The sequence below is a fragment of the Mytilus edulis genome, chromosome 8 (assembly GCF_963676685.1).
Source record: "Mytilus edulis chromosome 8, xbMytEdul2.2, whole genome shotgun sequence".
Taxonomy (NCBI): Eukaryota; Metazoa; Mollusca; class Bivalvia; order Mytilida; family Mytilidae; genus Mytilus; species Mytilus edulis.
The window spans coordinates 80,582,274-80,600,853 of NC_092351.1; the positions used below are offsets into that span (position 1 = coordinate 80,582,274).

Here is an 18,580-nt window from a genome sequence, read left to right on the forward strand (position 1 = left end):
TGTGGCATTTTATGTTCTGGTATAGGTTGTTTTATGTATTCTTATTTATTCTGTAGTTTCATCACTTAGGTGTATATCTATTATATAGTTATTTTTATAAATTTACTGTCTAAAAAAGTATGAACTATTCTATATAATAAGAATGTTCTTATTCAAAAGCAGAAAACCTTAGTCGTACTAGGCACAACTTTTTGGAACTTTAGTCCTCATTGCTGTTCAACTTTATACTTGTTTTGAGTTTCGATCTGTTTTGATCTGAACGTTACTGGTTTGTCTTGTGTGTACGAGACGCGCGCAGTCTGGCGTATTAAATAATTAACCTGATACCTTTTGTTATCTATTATGCGTGTGTTTCTCTGTCCTATATGTTCTCACATTTATTTGTATTGTAGTCCTGTCACGTAATGTTGTCATTTTAATGTTATATTTAACATTGCCATAAAAGCGGGAGGTTTAGCTAGTCACAAAACCAGGTCCAACCCACCATTTTTTTTTAAATGTCCTGTACCAAGTCAGGAACATTGCCATTGTTATACTATAGTTTGCTTCTATGTGTGTTACATTTTAGTGCTGTGTTTCTGTTGTATCGTCGTTCTCCTCTTATAGTTGATGTGTTTCTTTTAGTTTTAGTTTGAAACCCGGATCTGTTTTTTTCTCAATCGATTTATGAATTTCGAATAAATATATAGCGGTATAATACTGTTGCCTTTATTTTAGCGTCTCAACTGTAGCTGTTAGTGTGCTAGGTCTGTCAGGGATAGCCCATGTGCTAGTAGATTAGCAAAGGTCTATTATAACTGGTACTAAAATACAGGCTGACTTTTCAAATTTTCGCCTTCCAAAGATAGCAGCTCAGCCTAGTGAAAACAAAGGTAGATTTAAGCCTAATTTCAGCCTTTTGGTTCTGGTAGAAAAGAGGCTGATGGTGAAAAGAAAGTTTTTTTCCTGGCAAAGGTAGATCAAACTGACTACAAAAAGCAGGTAAATTGTTTATGTCAGATCCCGGAAATACCTGTAGGAGGTCGTTCAAAACCTTTTGGCAAAAATAACAAACGACAGTTGGGTTTAAAAAATAATAAAAGAGGGTTACAAATTGGAATTTTCGGGGAAAATACCACAAGCAGGAATAAAGAAAACACATGTTCCTGCGAAAGATTTACCTATTCTGCTAACAGAAATAGATCAACTTTTTGAAAGAAAATACACTATAGAAAATGTACCTGTAAAACAAAACCAGGTGCTCCGCAGGGCGCAGCTTTATACGACCGCAGAGGTCGAACCCTGAACAGTTGGGGCAAGTATGGACAAAACATTCAAGCGTGATACAGCTCTGAATTTGGATTGTGATCAAATTTTTGACATTACATGTTTTTTTTTTACACAAAACAAATGTCAAGATTTTACAAATCAATTAAATAGTTGACACAGCATAGGTTTCTGACACAGAATGAATGTGTTCTAATGAACTTAAAATTTTTGTTTTCTCTTAGAGCAATTCACTATGCTGTTGAATATTAATCCTCTCAAAAAAATGTTTGAAGAAATTTTCTTTTTTATTTATGAAATTTCAAATGAGAAAAATTGAACCCAATTTTTTTAATCACATCCCCCTTTCCCTTATTCCAAAACTAATCTCAATTAAAATTTCTAATGGAGTTTGCAACAATAACTACTCATTTAAATACATCATAAAATATTAAGATGTAAAAAAAACTGCTTGTTTTCACTGAATGGTAAAGATTATTTTAATTTATCAGTTGGTAGTAAAAAGTGAATATACATTGTATATTGTATATATCAAAGATTTAAGTTGATTCTGGACAAAGAAAGATAACTCCAATTAAAAAAAAATCTTGCTATTGCACAATATTTTGCAATTAGATATTTCTTGCTTACTATTCTGGACAAAGAAAGATAACTCTAATTAAAAAAAAATTGCTATTTCACAATATTGTGCAATTAGATATTTCTTGCCATTGCGCAATACTGTGCAATTGAAAAGACTTGCTATTGCACAATACTTAATATAATAATTTTAGATCCTGATTTGGACCAACTTGAAAACTGGGCCCATAATAAAAAATCTAAGTACATTTTTGGATTCAGCATATCAAAGAACCCCAAGATTTCAATTTTTGTTAAAATCAGACTAAGTTTAATTTTGGACCCTTTGGACTTTAGTGTAGACCAATTTGAAAACAGGACCAAAAATGAAGAATCTACATACACAGTTAGATTTGGTATATCAAAGAACCCCATTTATTCAATTTTTGATGAAATCAAACAAAGTTTAATTTTGGACCCCGATTTGGACCAACTTGAAAACTGGGCCAATAATCAAGAATCTAAGTACATTTTTAGATTCAGCATATCAAAGAACCTAACTGATTCATTTTTTGTCAAAATCAAACTAAGTTTAATTTTGGACCCTTTGGACCTTAATGTAGACCAATTTGAAAACGGGACCAAAAGTTAAGAATCTACATACACAGTCATGACAGTTAGATTCGGCATATCAAAGAACCCCAATTATTCAATTTTGATGAAATCAAACAAAGTTTAATTTTGGACCCTTTGGGCCCCTTATTCTGTTGGGACCAAAACTCCCAAAATCAATACCAACCTTCCTTTTATGGTCATAAACCTTGTGTTTAAATTTCATAGATTTCTATTTACTTATACTAACGTTATGGTGCGAAAACCAAGAAAAATGCTTATTTGGGTCCCTTTTTGGCCCCTAATTCCTAAACTGTTGGGACCTAAACTCCCAAAATCAATACCAACCTTCCTTTTGTAGTCATTAACATTGTGTTTAAATTTCATTGATTTCTATTTACTTAAACTAAAGTTATTGTGCGAAAACCAAGAATATTGCTTATTTGGGCCCTTTTTTGGCCCCTAATTCCTAAACTGTTGAAACCAAAACTCCCAAAATCAATCCCAACCGTTCTTTTGTGGTCATAAACCTTGTGTCAAAATTTCATAGATTTCTATTAACTTAAACTAAAGTTATAGTGCGAAAACCAAGAAAATGCTTATTTGGGCCCTTTTTGGCCCCTAATTCCTAAAATGTTGAGACCAAAACTCCCAAAATCAATACCAACCTTCCTTTTGTGGTCATAAACCTTGTGTTAAAATTTCATAGATTTCCATTCACTTTTACTAAAGTAAGAGTGCGAAAACTAAAAGTATTCGGATGACGACGACGACGACGCCAACGTGATAGCAATATACGACGAAAATTTTTTCAAATTTTGCGGTCGTATAAAAACTATGTTTTTACAGTACGTTTTTTTCTGGTACCAAAAAAAGACAGGCGATTTGAGACCCGTTTTAAATCTCCAGAAAAAAAAACCACTTCTAAACAGTGCCTTTAACTTGGTACAAAAAGGAGATTGGACAATTTCTCTCGACTTAAAAGATGCATATTTCCACATACAATTCACGAAACACACAAAAAGTATCTAAGATTTTGTGTCAACAATCAGTGTAACCAATTTCCGGTGCAGTGCTTCGGTCCAACATCAGCACCTCGAATTTTCACAAGTGTGATGTGTAGTGGCCGCTCATTTACGAGCCAAACATATTCGTTACGGACAAAAAGTCACATCTCATTTTTCTCATTAATTTCTTTGAATAAGAAAACTCTTATGTTTAAAAAAAACATTTTTGTATTTTTCTTGAACTATTGTATATAAACCAACTTTATTAACAAAATTTAGCAAAATTTATCGAAGATTATCAAATTATTGTTAAGAAAACAAAATGTCAAAGTTGCTTGGCACTTAAAATTGTTTCATGGTACCAAGAAAAATATCCTTTGCACGATTGAAATTAAATAAATCTTAATTTTTTCAAGTATAATGACACATTTCCTAAACTTTAAAAAGTAAATAATTCAAGATATTTCTCTAATATATTCAAACAATTATTTCGTATTATTTTACATTTTGTTTTCTTTGGCTTTACATAATGCACTATCCAGTATTGACCTTGCTCATAGAAGAAGATATAATGGTAACCCATTCTTTCTTTTAGTTATTGTCCTTTGATGAATAGCTGTCTCATTGGCTGTTTCCTTATTTTGAAAACAGAGAGGCAAAAGATACTAAATGGACATTCAAACTCATTTCAAAAAAATCTAACTGAAAGGCCATGGCTAAAAAACAATAGTACACTAAAACAACTTAAAAACAAGAATGTGTCCCCAGTACACGAATGCCCCATCCGCACTATCATTTTCTATGTTCAGTGGACCATGAAAATGGGGTTAAATCTCTAATTTGGAATTAAAATTAGAAAGATCACATCATACAGAACATATGTACTAAGTTTCAAGTTGATTAGACTTCAACTTCATCAAAAACTACCTCGACCAAAAACTTTAACCTGAAGCGGGACAGACGGACGAACGAACGAACGGACGGACGCACAGACCAGAAAACATAATGCCCATAAATGGGGCATAAAAAGACAGCAACACAAACCCCACCAAAAAGTGGTTATCAAAGGTGCTACAGAGGGATGAGCAGATCCTGCTCTACATGTGGCATCCCTTGTGGTGCTTATTTTAGTACAAACCGGGTAAGAAGTCTAATTAAATAAACTCATCATAGATACCAGGACTAAATTTTGCATATACGCCAGACGTGCGTTTCGTCTACAAAAGACAACGGTTATTCCATAATAGTCAACCAACTAGAAATGGTGTCCAGGGCGCTAAATTACATAGAGGTAATGTAGGGAGTGGCCTCCTATTGCAGACTGACAAATAAAAAAGAAGAAAAAAACACTGAAAAGAAAAAATTTGTTAAAATCATATATTATTTTTAAAGGCACTTTGACTTTTTACATCTATAAGGTAGGATTTGTCCGGGCACAGAAAAATCCCCTTAGCATTTGACAAAGCCTAACCGAAATAACTAGAGGCTCTAAAGAGCCTGTGTCGCTCACCTTGGTCTATGTGCATATTAAACAAAGGACACAAATGGATTCATGACAAAATTCTATTTTGGTGATGGTGATGTGTTTGAAGTTCTTACTTTACTGAACGATTTTGCTTCTTACAATTATATCTATAATGAACTTTGCCCATTAGTAACAGAGAACTATATTTGGTAAAAATTTACATAAATTTACCAAATTAATGAAAATTGTTAAAAATTGACTATAAAGGACAATAACTCCTTAAGGGGTCAATTGACCATTTAGGTCATGTTGACTTATTTGTAGATCTTACTTTGCTGAACATTATTGCTGTTTACAGTTTATCGCTATCTATAATAGTATTCAAGATAACCAAAAACGGCAAAATTTCTTTAAAAATTACCAATTGGAGGGCAGCAACCCAACAACCAGTTGTCCAATTCATCTGAAAAATTCAGGGCAGATAGATATTGACTTGATTAACAATTTAACTTCTTGTCAGATTTGCTCTAGATGCTTTGGTTTCATAGTTATAAGCCAAAAACTGCATTTTACCCCTATGTTCTATTTTTAGCCGTGGCGGCCATCTTGGTTGAATGGCCAGGTCATCGGACACATTTTTCAAACTAGATACCCCAAAGATGATTGTGGCCTAGTAGTTTCAGTGGAGATTTTGTAAAAGATTACTTAGATTTATGAAAAATGGTTAAAGATTGACTATAAAGGGCAATAACTCCTAAAGGGGTCAACTGACCATTTTGGTCATGTTGACTTATTTGTAGATCTTACTTTGCTGAACATTATTGCTGTTTACAATTTATCTCTATCTATAATAATATTCAAGATAATAACCAAAAACAGCAAAATTTCCTCAAAATTACCAATTCAGGGGCAGCAACCCAACAACCGATTGACCGATTCATCTGAAAATTTCAGGGCAGATAGATCTTGACCTGATAAACATTTTTATCCCTTGTCAGATTTCCTCAAAATGCTTTGGTTTTTTAGTTATAAGCCAAAAACTGCATTTTACCCCTATGTTCTATTTTTAGCGGTGGCGGCCATCTTGGTTGGTTGACCAGGTCATGCCACACATTTTTTAAACTAGATACCCCAAAGATGATTGTGGCCAAGTTTGGATTAATTTGGCCCAGTAGTTTCAGAGGAGGAGATTTTTGTAAAAGATTACTTTAATTTACGAAAAATGGTTAAAAATTGACTATAAAGGGCAATAACTCCTAAACGGGTCAACTGACCATTTTGGTCATGTTGACTTATTTGTAGATCTTACTTTGCTGAACATTATTGCTGTTTACAGTTTATCTCTATCTATAATAATATTCAAGATAATAACCAAAAACACCAAAATTTCCTCAAAATTACCAATTCAGGGGCAGCAACCCAACAACCGATTGACCGATTCATCTAAAAATTTCAGGGCAGATAGATCTTGACCTGATAAACATTTTTATCCCTTGTCAGATTTCCTCAAAATGCTTTGGTTTTTGAGTTATAAGCCAAAAACTGCATTTTACCCCTTTGTTCTATTTTTAGCCGTGGCGGCCATCTTGGTTGGTTGACCAGGTCACGCCACACATTTTTTAAACTAGCTACCCCAAAGATGATTGTGGTTAAGTTTGGATTAATTTGGCCCAGTAGTTTCAGAGGAGAAGATTTTTGTAAAAGATTACTTTAATTAACGAAAAATGGTTAAAAATTGACTATAAAGGGCAATAACTTCTAAACGGGTCAACTGACCATTTTGGTCATGTTGACTTATTTGTAGATCTTACTTTGCTGAACATTATTGCTGTTTACAGTTTATCTCTATCTATAATAATATTCAAGATAATAACCAAAAACAGCAAAATTTCCTCAAAATTACCAATTCAGGGGCAGCAACCCAACAACCGATTGACCGATTCATCTGAAAATTTCAGGGCAGATAGATCTTGACCTGATAAACATATTTACCCCATGTCAGATTTGCTCTAAATGCTTTGGTTTTTTAGTTATAAGCCAAAAACTGCATTTTACCCCTATGTTCTATTTTTAGCCGTGGCGGCCATCTTGGTTGGTTGACCGGGTCACGCCACACATTTTTTAAACTAGATACCCCAATGATGATTGTGGCCAAGTTTGGTTTGATTTGGGCCAGTAGTTTCAGAGGAGAAGATTTTTGTAAAAGTTAACGACGACGGACGACGACGACGGACGACGGACGACGGACGACGGACGACGGACGCCGGACGCCAAGTGATGAGAAAAGCTCACTTGGCCCTTCGGGCCAGGTGAGCTAAAAATGTCAGTGTAAACAAACAGTGTTACGTTATAATAATTTTGAATTTGATAATTAAAGTAATGAGTTATTAAGTATGCATTTTCATTTTAAAGTTTTAAAATTGTGTCTCTGAAACGAAGTAAAATAGCTCGACTGGGACAGCCAAAATAATCTGATAAACCACCAAAAAAAGCTCAACAGGGCAGGCAATTTACAGCCCATGGTGTCTGTAAAATTTGCTATAGAATTATTTCAACTTCACCACTTATAAAGATCCCTATATGCTGAAATCATCAGGGAGGCAACACAAGAATTGTTCAATTTATACTGTAAATAAACTCATCATAGATACCAGGACTAAATTTTGTACAAACGCCAGAAGCGCGTTTCATCTACAAAAGACTCATCAGTGACGTTTGAATAAAAAAAAAAGTTAAAAAGGTTATAAAGTACGAAGTTGAAGAGCATTGAGGACCAAAATTCCTAAAAGTTTTGCCAAATCCAGCTAAGGTATTCTATGCCTGAGGTAGAAAAGCCTTAGTATTTCAAAAATTCTAAATTTTGTTAACAGTGAATTTATAAATATAACCATATCAATGATAATTCATGTCAGCACAAAAAGTGCTGACTACTGGGCTGGTGATACCCTTTGGGGAAATAAATCTCCACCAGCAGTTGCATAGACCCAGTGGTTGTAAATAAACTCATCATAGATATCAGGACTAAATTTTGTACAAACGCCAGAAGCGCTTTTCATCTACAAAAGACTCATCAGTGACGCTCAAATAAAAAAAAGTTAAAAAGGCCAAATAAGAGTACGAAGTTGAAGTAAATAATTTTTATAAAAGGAAAATCTTCCTAAATTATATTCCTGGTACACATGTATGGATAAGATTTTAGAATGCAAGTTCTTGGTATTGCAATTCTCACTTAGTCCAATGTATTAAAACCGAAAAATACTGAACTGTATTCATTTCTGAATTTACTGTATATTAAATTGTAGAAATAACCTTTGCATTAGAATTTCCCAGTTTATAAAAGTAAAGCTTTAGTCTTTTTTTCGGTTTGATTTTCACTAGTACATTGTATGTTGGTGCCCTTTATACATTGTTATAGTTTGCAGTTTGGTGTAAGCCAATGCTTATGTTGAAGGTTGTATCTTGAACAATTATTGTTTAATTTGTACACATTGTGAAATGGATGGAGAGTTGTCTATTTGGCACTCTTACCACATCTTCTTATTTCTCTTTAGAGCTAATTTCCTAATGCATGTAGATTAAGACTTTGGTTGGCTTGCTTGCTTTGTTTGTAGAAGTTGAATTTGATTATCAGATAATGTCCAATCAAATCTAAATAAGATGTATACAGGTATAACTTTCCTTCTACCGGTAGTTATATTGTTTGAAGAGGTCTATCTTTATCTATTACAATGCTTGAACAAATGTTTATACATACAAAGCAAGCAAGCTAACCAAATTCTTAATCTACATGCACTAGGAAATAATCTCTAACAGATTTTAAACTATACATTGCTATTAACAGATTTTTGATGTTTATTTTCATTAAGTCATACTATCTACAATGTCACACATCATACGATCGAGTTGGTCACATGGTTCAGATTTTACACTCACGTCTTCCTGCTGACACGAGAACTGGAGAAGTTCAGTTTTTACTAAAGTTTTAGAATCGAAACTTAAATCGTCAGGGATATTTTGTAAACTTGACTGAATAAGTTCTTTAACTTTTTCTAAATGTAACTGAAATCTTTCCGCTATTTCGTGTCTTTGTTTTTTCTGTTTTTCCATCATGACTCGTAATGTTTCTCTAGCTTGATGAGGTCTGAATTCATTGATTAAATGATGCATGTGTATAAACAACAGATTTAGATCTTCTAATTTTTCGGTCCTTTTCTGAGAGTCTGGTGATTTGATGAGAATATCCATAAGGTCGAGGAAGTTAACCAGAATTGAATGATTCAGTTTTTTCAGCTCCCTCTTGTGGTCAAAACTTTGCGGATGTAGTCTTCGGAATCCTTGAGATTCCAATGGTTGTATAATTTGATCATCCACATTAAATGGTACCCCAAACATAGTGTAATTGTCCTGAAAATAGAATACAACAAAATGATACTGATATACAAATAAAGGCTTACAAACAGACTGCTAACCTAGAAATGATAAAATGGCCAATTAATAAGACTAAATTTGGCACATACATGACATAGTACGAATATTTTTATGTGATGCATGCAGATTGTTTTTAATTTTTCAAAATGAAAATTGTGTGTTCATATATATATATATATATACATATATATATATATACAACTCGTCTAAACATCAACCCAACAATGTTAGATCTGTAAATTTAATTTCGCAAATTTTTGGTTCTTCCCTCGCCGGGATTCGAACCCATGCTACTGTGATATCGTGACACAAAATCATTCTGTATATATTCAAGTTGTTTTTTTAACCAACTTGAGGCACAAAGGAGCCAGAATCACTGACATAGTTTTTCTCCCCATAAAAAGTAACAAACTAGATAAACATTTTGATATAATTTAACTTTGGATGTAAACCTCATAGACATTATATTTTGTCATATTACTGTGAAGTCATCAACCTTTTTTCCACAATTTGCTCCTGGCTTAAAATGGAATTTAGAATTAAATTATAAGGAATGACTGTAACATTTTTTTCTGTCCATTCGAAATAACATCGAAAATGTAGTGCACACTTTCAAAAATAACACGCTACATGGGTTATTCTGTGTGCACCAAATATTTTATGTTATTTCTTCATAGACAGGAAAAATTTTATAGTCATTCCTTAATGAAAGGCAATAACTCCATCTGATATAGGCCATGTTATTCTAATAGTAAATCTTGTAATAATTTTCACTATTTACAGATTCTCTTTTCCTACCAAGGACTAGATTACCTTGCCTTTTAAATATTCTTATTTTTATTTGAGGGTCACTGATGTCAGGGACTTTTGTAGACGAAACCAAACAATACATAAATGGCTAAAGGGAGAAAACTTTACCTTTAAAATAATGTATCAATATCTGTGTCAGTAAATAAACATTACAATAACATGTATAACCTCTAAGTGAAAGGTGTACTGTAGTCTACTTTCAACAAATCAAAGTAGATATATATTACATGTATTACTCATGATGTCATTGCTCTGTTACAAAATTCAAAAGAAAGGGGGAAAACACATGGTGACAGGATGTATCAATTGGACACTAGTTGCGGATGTCTAAAAATGTAATTACTCGAGTGACTGGAGATTAAGGTTGTGTCTTTACCTTAATTCTCTCTGCGCCAGAAGTCGCCTTGCCTGTCTATATGTGTAATAACATGTACCTGAGTGACTGGAGGTAAAGGGTGTGTTCACAATTTCAATATGTAATTACCTGAGAGATGAAAGGTGAAGATAGTACTCAACCTGTCTGAGTTTGTAATAACCTGAGAGAAAGAAAAGGTAGAGTTGGTGTCCTATATGACTGAATAAGTTATTTCAGAAGATTTAAGGATGAAGTGGCACCCTTCCTGTCATGCCTGTCAGAATGTGTAATTATATGAGACAGGAGATGGAGGTGGTACCTTTGCTGTCTGAATCTATAATTACCTGAGAAATTGGAGGTGGAGGTGGTGCCCTCCCTTTCTTTACATTTTCATCTGTATATAAATGTACATACTGCATAGGAGGCAATGGAAAAGCACTCACTCCCTGATTTTCTGCCATCTTCTAATGCCTGAAAAAACAATTTCTTATATATATTATCTTATTTAAAACAATACAAAAACACAATTAAATAAATTGCTTCACTGAGCGCAGCTGGATATGACCGCAGATGTCCAACCCTGAAAAGTTAGGGCCAAAATGGACACAATATTCCACTTAATACATCATACAGGTTTGAATTTGGATTGTAATTAAATATTTGACACATAATATGTTTCAGACACAGAATAACTGTACTCAAAGAACTTAGAATTGGTTATGTCAGGGGTTAAAAATTTTTGTAATAGCTCACTAGCCCAGGGCTTATTGGTAGGAGGATTTTACTAGCCCTGTTGGAAGAACTACTAGCCCAACAAAACTGACCTGCTAGCCCTAGAATGCCTTACAAATTCAGAGTTTGCTGCAATAACAATGAATTCTATAAACTTGACAATTTGTATCCATTGTACAGTAGATTTTTGCAAATTGGATACCCAAAACTTATGTCAGCAAATGATTGATTGATTGTTGGTTGCTTAACATCCAGTGGCAAATATTTCATGCATATTCAGGACGAGAACAAGTTCACAATAAACACAATATGTAGGTTGATATGATAGAGGCCCTCTGGGATGATGGTCGGGGAAATTTGGACTGCCACTGGAAAATGATGGTATCTTGGATAGGGACAGAAATTTTGCCTTACAACAGGCCACCTACGGACCCCACAAAAGAGTTGTTGCAAGGGTTCTTAAAGTGCAAAGAGTGTGGCACTCTCTTTACACGAGGCATCGGATTTAACGTCCCCCTTCTGACCGGACGTGACTGCGAACTTGATACATCCCGCACAGCCAAACGGACGCCCCACTTCGGCAAGCGTTTTACTGCCGGTCGGGAGAAGACCAAGTGACCATATTTCTATACCCCAGTCACCCTTGGGGTTTATATGTCAGCAAAAAATATCCCATTAGCAGATATATTCAACTAATCGATAATTGAATATTCACTGAGTTGACCAAATCCGGAGATGATACAAGTCTTGACCACTGCTATACATGGGTATATAAAGGGATTGAAGGGTTTTTAATCAGATTCATTTTTGTACATCATCACGTTTGTGTAAAAGAATTATCAGCTGGTTAATTATGTAATGCTCATATTTGTTTTCAGTTTTAAAATTCTATTTATAAAAATAAAGGAGAAGGTCCGGTAAGGACCGATTTTGGCCTCAAATTTCAGGTTCATCTGACGAAAGATTTTGACCACTTTTTAAACACTTAAGTGTCTATTTATTTGAGTAATTTAGTTTATGTAAAAGATTTTAACAGATTTAGTCATTAAAAACTATCCGATTCAAGCTCAAATATGAAAAATCTACCTAATATGCCGAAAATTGTCACTTTTCAGATGGTTTTTGGTAAAAATGAAAGTGGCCGCATCCGTGTTCATCAGTCAGGGGACTTACTGAAATAAGTGATTTTTAAATCACTTATTTGAGTAGAAAATTCGAGGTTTTGTCACAAATTGGGATTATGTAGTTTTTTCAAAATTTTAAACACATAGGTTTAAATAATATCTTTTAATTAGTAAAATTTATAAAAAAATAAACTTTTTGCTTCTTTTAAGTAGCAAGGTTTATGCCTTTGATGCTATCATTTAGCTGAAAATTCTATTTTAGTTGAAAAAATGCTATAATAATGGCTTTACATAATGAACTGATACTTTCTTCAAAGATTTTTCCCAGCAGTGGGAGTATTTTTCCTGTGAAGTTCAAGGTTTCATCTTTCAGATTATGTAATAAAATTCTACTGTTCGCGATAAAAATTCCACTGTTTGGGGGTGTTGAAATTAGTGGGGGTTATTAAAAGAATGATACTTAAAGAAGTGATTTTTGAGAAGGAAATTGAGGTCTGATACTTAAACAAGTGATTTTTATGTCATTATCCTAGATTCAGTACAAGGTCATCACCTGAAATGACCTGGTCATCCTAGACAACACAGATGTTGGTTCTGATAAGTTCAGAAACATAATTAGTCCCTGGATCATTAGTATTCTATATTTAAAGCTACAATAAGATTAAATCACTTCTTCTAGTGATTAATTTGTACTACCTAAATAGGTGATTATTAAAGAAAGACAACTCTAACTTCCAACCTTTATGGAAATAATGTTACTTGAATCAGTGATTTAGAAAATCACTTATTTAAGTAAGTCCCCTGACTGTTCATCCTCAACCTTTATATATGTTATGTATTATCATAAAATACAACGTACATTTCAATATTAAGGATGAACACGAATGCGGCCACTTTTGTTTTACACAAAAACCGTCTAACATTTAACTAAAATGCTAGAATTATGAGGATTTCAGTAATTTAGCATGACTTAATGGTGCTAGTACCGGATATATGTGCATTGTATTGTCAAAAACAGCCCATATTTATGTAGCAGAAGCATTCTACTGTCCAATAAATAACTTAGGTTTACATTTTAACAATTTTGTAAAACTGCTATATTTTGGGGCCAAAAAGGGGTCTTACTGAACCTACTCCTTTAATGACTTAAATACATAAATAACACCATCCATAGTTTGAGTCTTTTATAATTGTTTTATAAATGATGTACATTATTGTCAATATTTAAATTTAACACAGGTATGCTAATTGTGGGCTATAAATAGATTCTCTAAACTGAAACTGTATTTGGTATAAATTTTATTTCTTTAAAAATCGAATTCATTTGAATATCAATGAAGATAATCATGATTGATGAAATATTATTGCATCAAGTTTAAGTTTTCTGAAGACTGTTAAAGTTTAGGTCATGGTTCACCGTTCTGGTGGCTTCTTCACAGTATGTAAACAAAAACAAAAATGGCGTCCATAAAATGTGCACATGTTTCAAATCTGGCAAAGTCAGGTTTCTGCTGTCAAAAGGAATTCACATTTATATTGCAATAAATTAATCAGAAGGAGGTACAATCAGGTTACATTATATTTCTCTGGATGCATAAGCAATGCACAATACCCCCTGTAATGACAAATCGATATTGAAAGTACAGGTTATTTGTTCAATTTTAAAACTTGTACAAAATCAGTACAAATTCCGGGAATCCCGGATGAAGTAGTCGAACCTGATTGGCTTAGATAGAATAGTGATGAGGGGATTTTCGACTTTCTATTTTGGATACGCCAAGAATTTTTTGTTACTAGTCCGTCGGGCATATTGGGTTACAAGTTTTGGTTGCCCGAGGCCTAAATGATGTAGTCCCGGGCGTCGGGCTAGTGGATTTTTTAACCCCTGTTATGTGATTTGAATTTACATTAAATTTTTTGCTTTTGTGCAATATACTGTACCTGTGAGAATTGACCCCCCCCCCCCCCTTTTTTCCAATTTTTTTTTATTTCCCTCAAAATATGGTCATAATGACAATTCAAATTTCAAATGGAGTTTGCAACCATAATTACCTATTTGAATACATCATAAAGTCTTCAATAGATAATTTAAAAGCAGTGTAAGGGAGGTAATCCAACATTGTACAAACTTTTAGAACCATAACCCCCAAAATCAATTCTCAAGTGTACGTTTTTGGGAGTGGGGTTAAAAAGTCAACATATTTTAATGCACTTTTTTTTTATTTTCTAGATTTTTTTCGTTTCTGCAGGTCACATATAGCATGTATGTTTCAGTTTGTTTTCAATGCAAATTTCTATAATAAACTTAACTAAGATAGACATGATCTTCTTTTTATTAAGGATGATTGATTCATGTCTTGAAATCTGATAATGGTTAATGTACACTTTTTGAGGGAAGTTTGGGGGGTGGGGTAGGGTCTGAAAAGGTGTATGTTTTGTACATTTGAAAACGGTTTCTCTAATATCTCAGACCTGCCAACTTTTAAAAACTCCATTTATATAAGTAATTTCGTCCGCGACCAGATTTTTAAGGGTTACAATTTTTGCAGCATTTCTGTGTGCACTGTGTTTTACTCTTGAAATTGTCTCATATCTCTTCTTTCTTTTTTTGGTATACTGATGATGAGCTAATATAATAAGCCTATCTTTTTTTTAATTGTATGATTTTTGTACTTAAAGTGCTGAACCTCCCTCTTATCTTTGTACTGTGACTCAAAAGACCTACACTTAAATGTCCCAAGGTTAGAAGGATGTCATGTTAGTCTATCAGTATCAATGAGAAAATGGATGAAATTTGAGTCATCTTTCTTTAATTGTGTTCATAAAAAGTAAAATCACAAAAATACTGACCAATTCTGTTTACAAATGAATTAATTACAGATTACATGTAACAACAAATTATGACACCTGTTTTGACCAGTGATTAGCGTACTAAGGTTTGTAAACATACGTTGCCAGGTAAAATTATAGATTTGTACAGAAAAACTTGATAATCGGCAACCAAGGTGTATATTTTGTAAAAAATCTTAAATTTGTCTTTCCTGACAATGATAACTTATTTAAGAGTTATGACTGATGAATGTGTGTGTGTGGGGGGGGGGGGGGGGGGGGAGGGGGTACCTAATGACAATTAACATTAAAAAAATCTTGCCAAATATTGTAATTGGTAATTTTTGGTGCATGATGATAAAATGTATGCTTTCTTTGATAGGATAAAAATTGAGACTGATTTTGACGATTAACACATTAATTTTTACAAAAATAACAGTAACGATAACTATTTGAGACCATTGATCATGAAGAATCATGAAAAGAATGTTTTGGCCCAGAATGTAAAATTTTAGCCTATTGGAAGCTAATGATAGCGGAAAATGACCATTTGACTCTTGATGGTACAGGGCATTCCTACATGTACGTATACGTACCCTCAATTATTCTCACATATAATGGGATTTCGTGTTATCCGTATCAAGCATGTATTCGGATATCACAATTTGCCTTCTCAGAAACTAGAGGACTATGGGTAATCTCATTGTTTGTACACCAAAATGAAAATAACATCAAGTCATTGGTTGAAATTCAATTATTTAGAACGGTTTTAACCAATCACAGCGTTTTGGTGGTATGCTTTTGAATATATATCCCTGTGGCATGTGTTTTCGTACTAATAACTATTTTTACTGCTTACCGTTTCACTGTTGAGTTTTTAATACACGTGAGTACTCAAATTTTAAAAGCAGGTTCTGTCTAATGTTTTTATGTATCTAGATTTTTTGGACAGGCTTACTAAAAAAATGTACATGTACTACGATTTTTTATTGTTTCCGATTAATTTGCAATTTTCGCATGTCAAGAAATGGGCGTCATATGTTTTCGTATGAATTAAAAATTGGATCAGTACACCGACAGGAAATGACTATAAAATCCCGAAATGAGCATTCTCGAAAGTTGTGTTTCTGGGCACTGGGTTTCTACAAAGGACATTATTTTTTGAAAATAAAATGCAGTTTTCAAAATTTGGGATTAAATGTAAAAATTTAAGACTGTTTCATCTTTATGTATCAAGGATGTATAAAAAGAATTGTCAATAGAATATTTAATAAATTGATTTTGAACAGCCATTTTATTTAAGAACCATGATAATTTAAACTCGCTGGTTTGTAATAAAAATGACCCAACACACACATGACAGTCACATTGTCAACATATATTTGTTCCGCCTAACAGAAGTTCCAATGGAAACTTTGTAATAAACATTGTCATAATATGTATTCATGTTGGAACAAATATTCTATACCATGTATTCCGTTAGGAACATATACTGTAATATTTATTCCTGTGGAAATGATATTCTTGAATATTTTTTCCTTTTGGAACTTATATTATGAAGGAACTTCTATTCCGTGACAATACCTTTGTCACGTTGTATTGTTGTTGCTATTCCAAATATAGAGATAGAAAAACACACCCAAAAGAAAGCGTTCACAATCGAAACCGACGAAATGTGGTTGATACGAAAACATATGACACGACGATATTACATGTATTACCCAGAATGCATTAGATTCTGAAAAGACGAATTGTTAAAGAAAGCATAGTACAAATTCATATGACATACAAAAAACAGATTTGATCTGACTATAGTATATATACGAATGTAAATGTGCTATAAATAACATTTATGCAAAAAATTAATGGTCCATAAATTATTATGTGGTTGGATATATATAGCACATCAAGTACTATTTTCTACACATGAAAGAATAAAGGAGTATTGCATTTTGCTTACTCTTAAGATGGCAAAAAGAGATCAGATGGATGAAATGCAGATGTGCAGAAAGAGTAAGCCTGTTTGTGTTTTGGTCTTTGTCGCTTTGATTTTGTTTTAACAAAACGAACATTTATATTTATTTAATTTTCTCAACATTCGATATATCAAATAAAAACATTAGTTAATAAATAAATAAATAAATGCTTTTAAATATTTAAAATAGCCTCAAATGATAGAATATAGAATATTTTATATTAATGTTTCGTTTTGTTTAACAAGTTGTGTGTGATTACAGGGAGGTAACTGGGCAAGTTCAATTTCTTTGGAAGTTTACCGAAAGCAGCAGGGTTTGGTCTTCATTAATCCACAAAGAAATATTATCAAAGAAACATTGATGACTACAAAATGTAACGAGTGTATGCATTTCTTATTTAGTGAAAGCTCTTTCTGTTTCCAATAGCTACTTATGAGAAAATTTGGAAAATTTTCATTGGTTAACAGTAGTTTTAACTTCCTGGATCTATCCAGTGTTCAACTTCCTAAGTATTTTAATCACTAATCATCCTGATCACTAAGATTTATTAACCTCAGAATCACTGGAGTATGTTACTTTTTATCTATTTGTCATGTAAGTTGAAGCTAACATGCCATTAAATTATCTTTAGTGGTCTTTACATGGTTTAATACATCTGTATATTTTTGTTTAGAGAAGCTCAAAAGATTAATTGTTTGATAATAGAACTGCATCTGACATCAATAGCACCTTTTAACAATGACTTTAACTTCATTGGCATCAAAATTTTAATTATTTATTGTCAATCATGTCAAAATATGTTTGAACTAATCATGTCAAAATGAATTTAGCATGTTTAGTTCGGGAAACAAAAACAGGGAGGGTTGGGATCCCGCTAACATGTTTAACCCTGCCACATTCTGTATGTATGTGTCTGTCCTTTGTCAGGAGGCTGTAATTCAGTGTTTTTTATGCCCCACCTACGATAGTAGAGGGGCATTATGTTTTCTGGTCTGTGCGTCCGTTCGTCCGTCTGTTCGTCCGTCTGTCCCATTCAGGTTAAAGTTTTTGGTCAAGGTAGTTTTTGATGAAGTTGAAGTCCAATCGACTTCAAACTTAGTACACATGTTCCCTATGATATGATCTTTCTAATTTTAATGCCAAATTAGAGTTTTAACCCCCCAATTTCACGGTCCACTGAACATGGAAAATGATAGTGCGAGTGGGGCATTCGTGTACTGAGGACACATTCTTGTTATGCCCCATTTATGGGCATTATGTTTTCTGGTCTGTGCGTCCGTTCGTCCGTCTGTTCGTTCGTCCGTTCGTTCGTCCGTCTGTCCCGCTTCAGGTTAAAGTTTTTGGTCGAGGTAGTTTTTGATGAAGTTGGAGTCTAATCAACTTGAAACTTAGTATATATGTTCTGTATGATATGATCT

At 33.4% G+C, this 18,580-nt stretch overlaps 2 protein-coding genes across 7 annotated transcripts in view; one reads left to right on the forward strand and one right to left on the reverse strand.

The window, feature by feature from the left end:
- Positions 1–8,742: 8,742 nt before the first annotated feature.
- Positions 8,743–17,240, reverse strand: LOC139486366 (mediator of RNA polymerase II transcription subunit 7-like). The gene is made up of 3 exons (XM_071271235.1): positions 17,147–17,240; positions 10,846–10,972; positions 8,743–9,312 (listed from the first exon to the last, which is right to left on the reverse strand). Exons 2-3 carry the CDS (start codon positions 10,960–10,962, stop codon positions 8,770–8,772), a joined length of 660 nt encoding a protein of 219 aa, XP_071127336.1. The 5' UTR covers positions 10,963–10,972; positions 17,147–17,240; the 3' UTR covers positions 8,743–8,769.
- Positions 17,241–17,397: 157 nt separating this feature from the next.
- The window catches only part of LOC139486375 (tyrosine-protein kinase Tec-like), a 42,833-nt gene continuing 41,650 nt past the window's right edge, over positions 17,398–18,580 (forward strand). Inside the window, exon 1 of one of the 6 annotated variants that reach the window (XM_071271254.1) lies at positions 17,398–17,544. The gene's annotated coding sequence lies outside the window, so the exon portion shown is untranslated. Of the gene's footprint in view, positions 17,757–18,580 lie in introns of all 6 variants that reach the window. The other 5 variants (XM_071271251.1, XM_071271255.1, XM_071271252.1 and 2 more) reach the window with 5 other exon arrangements.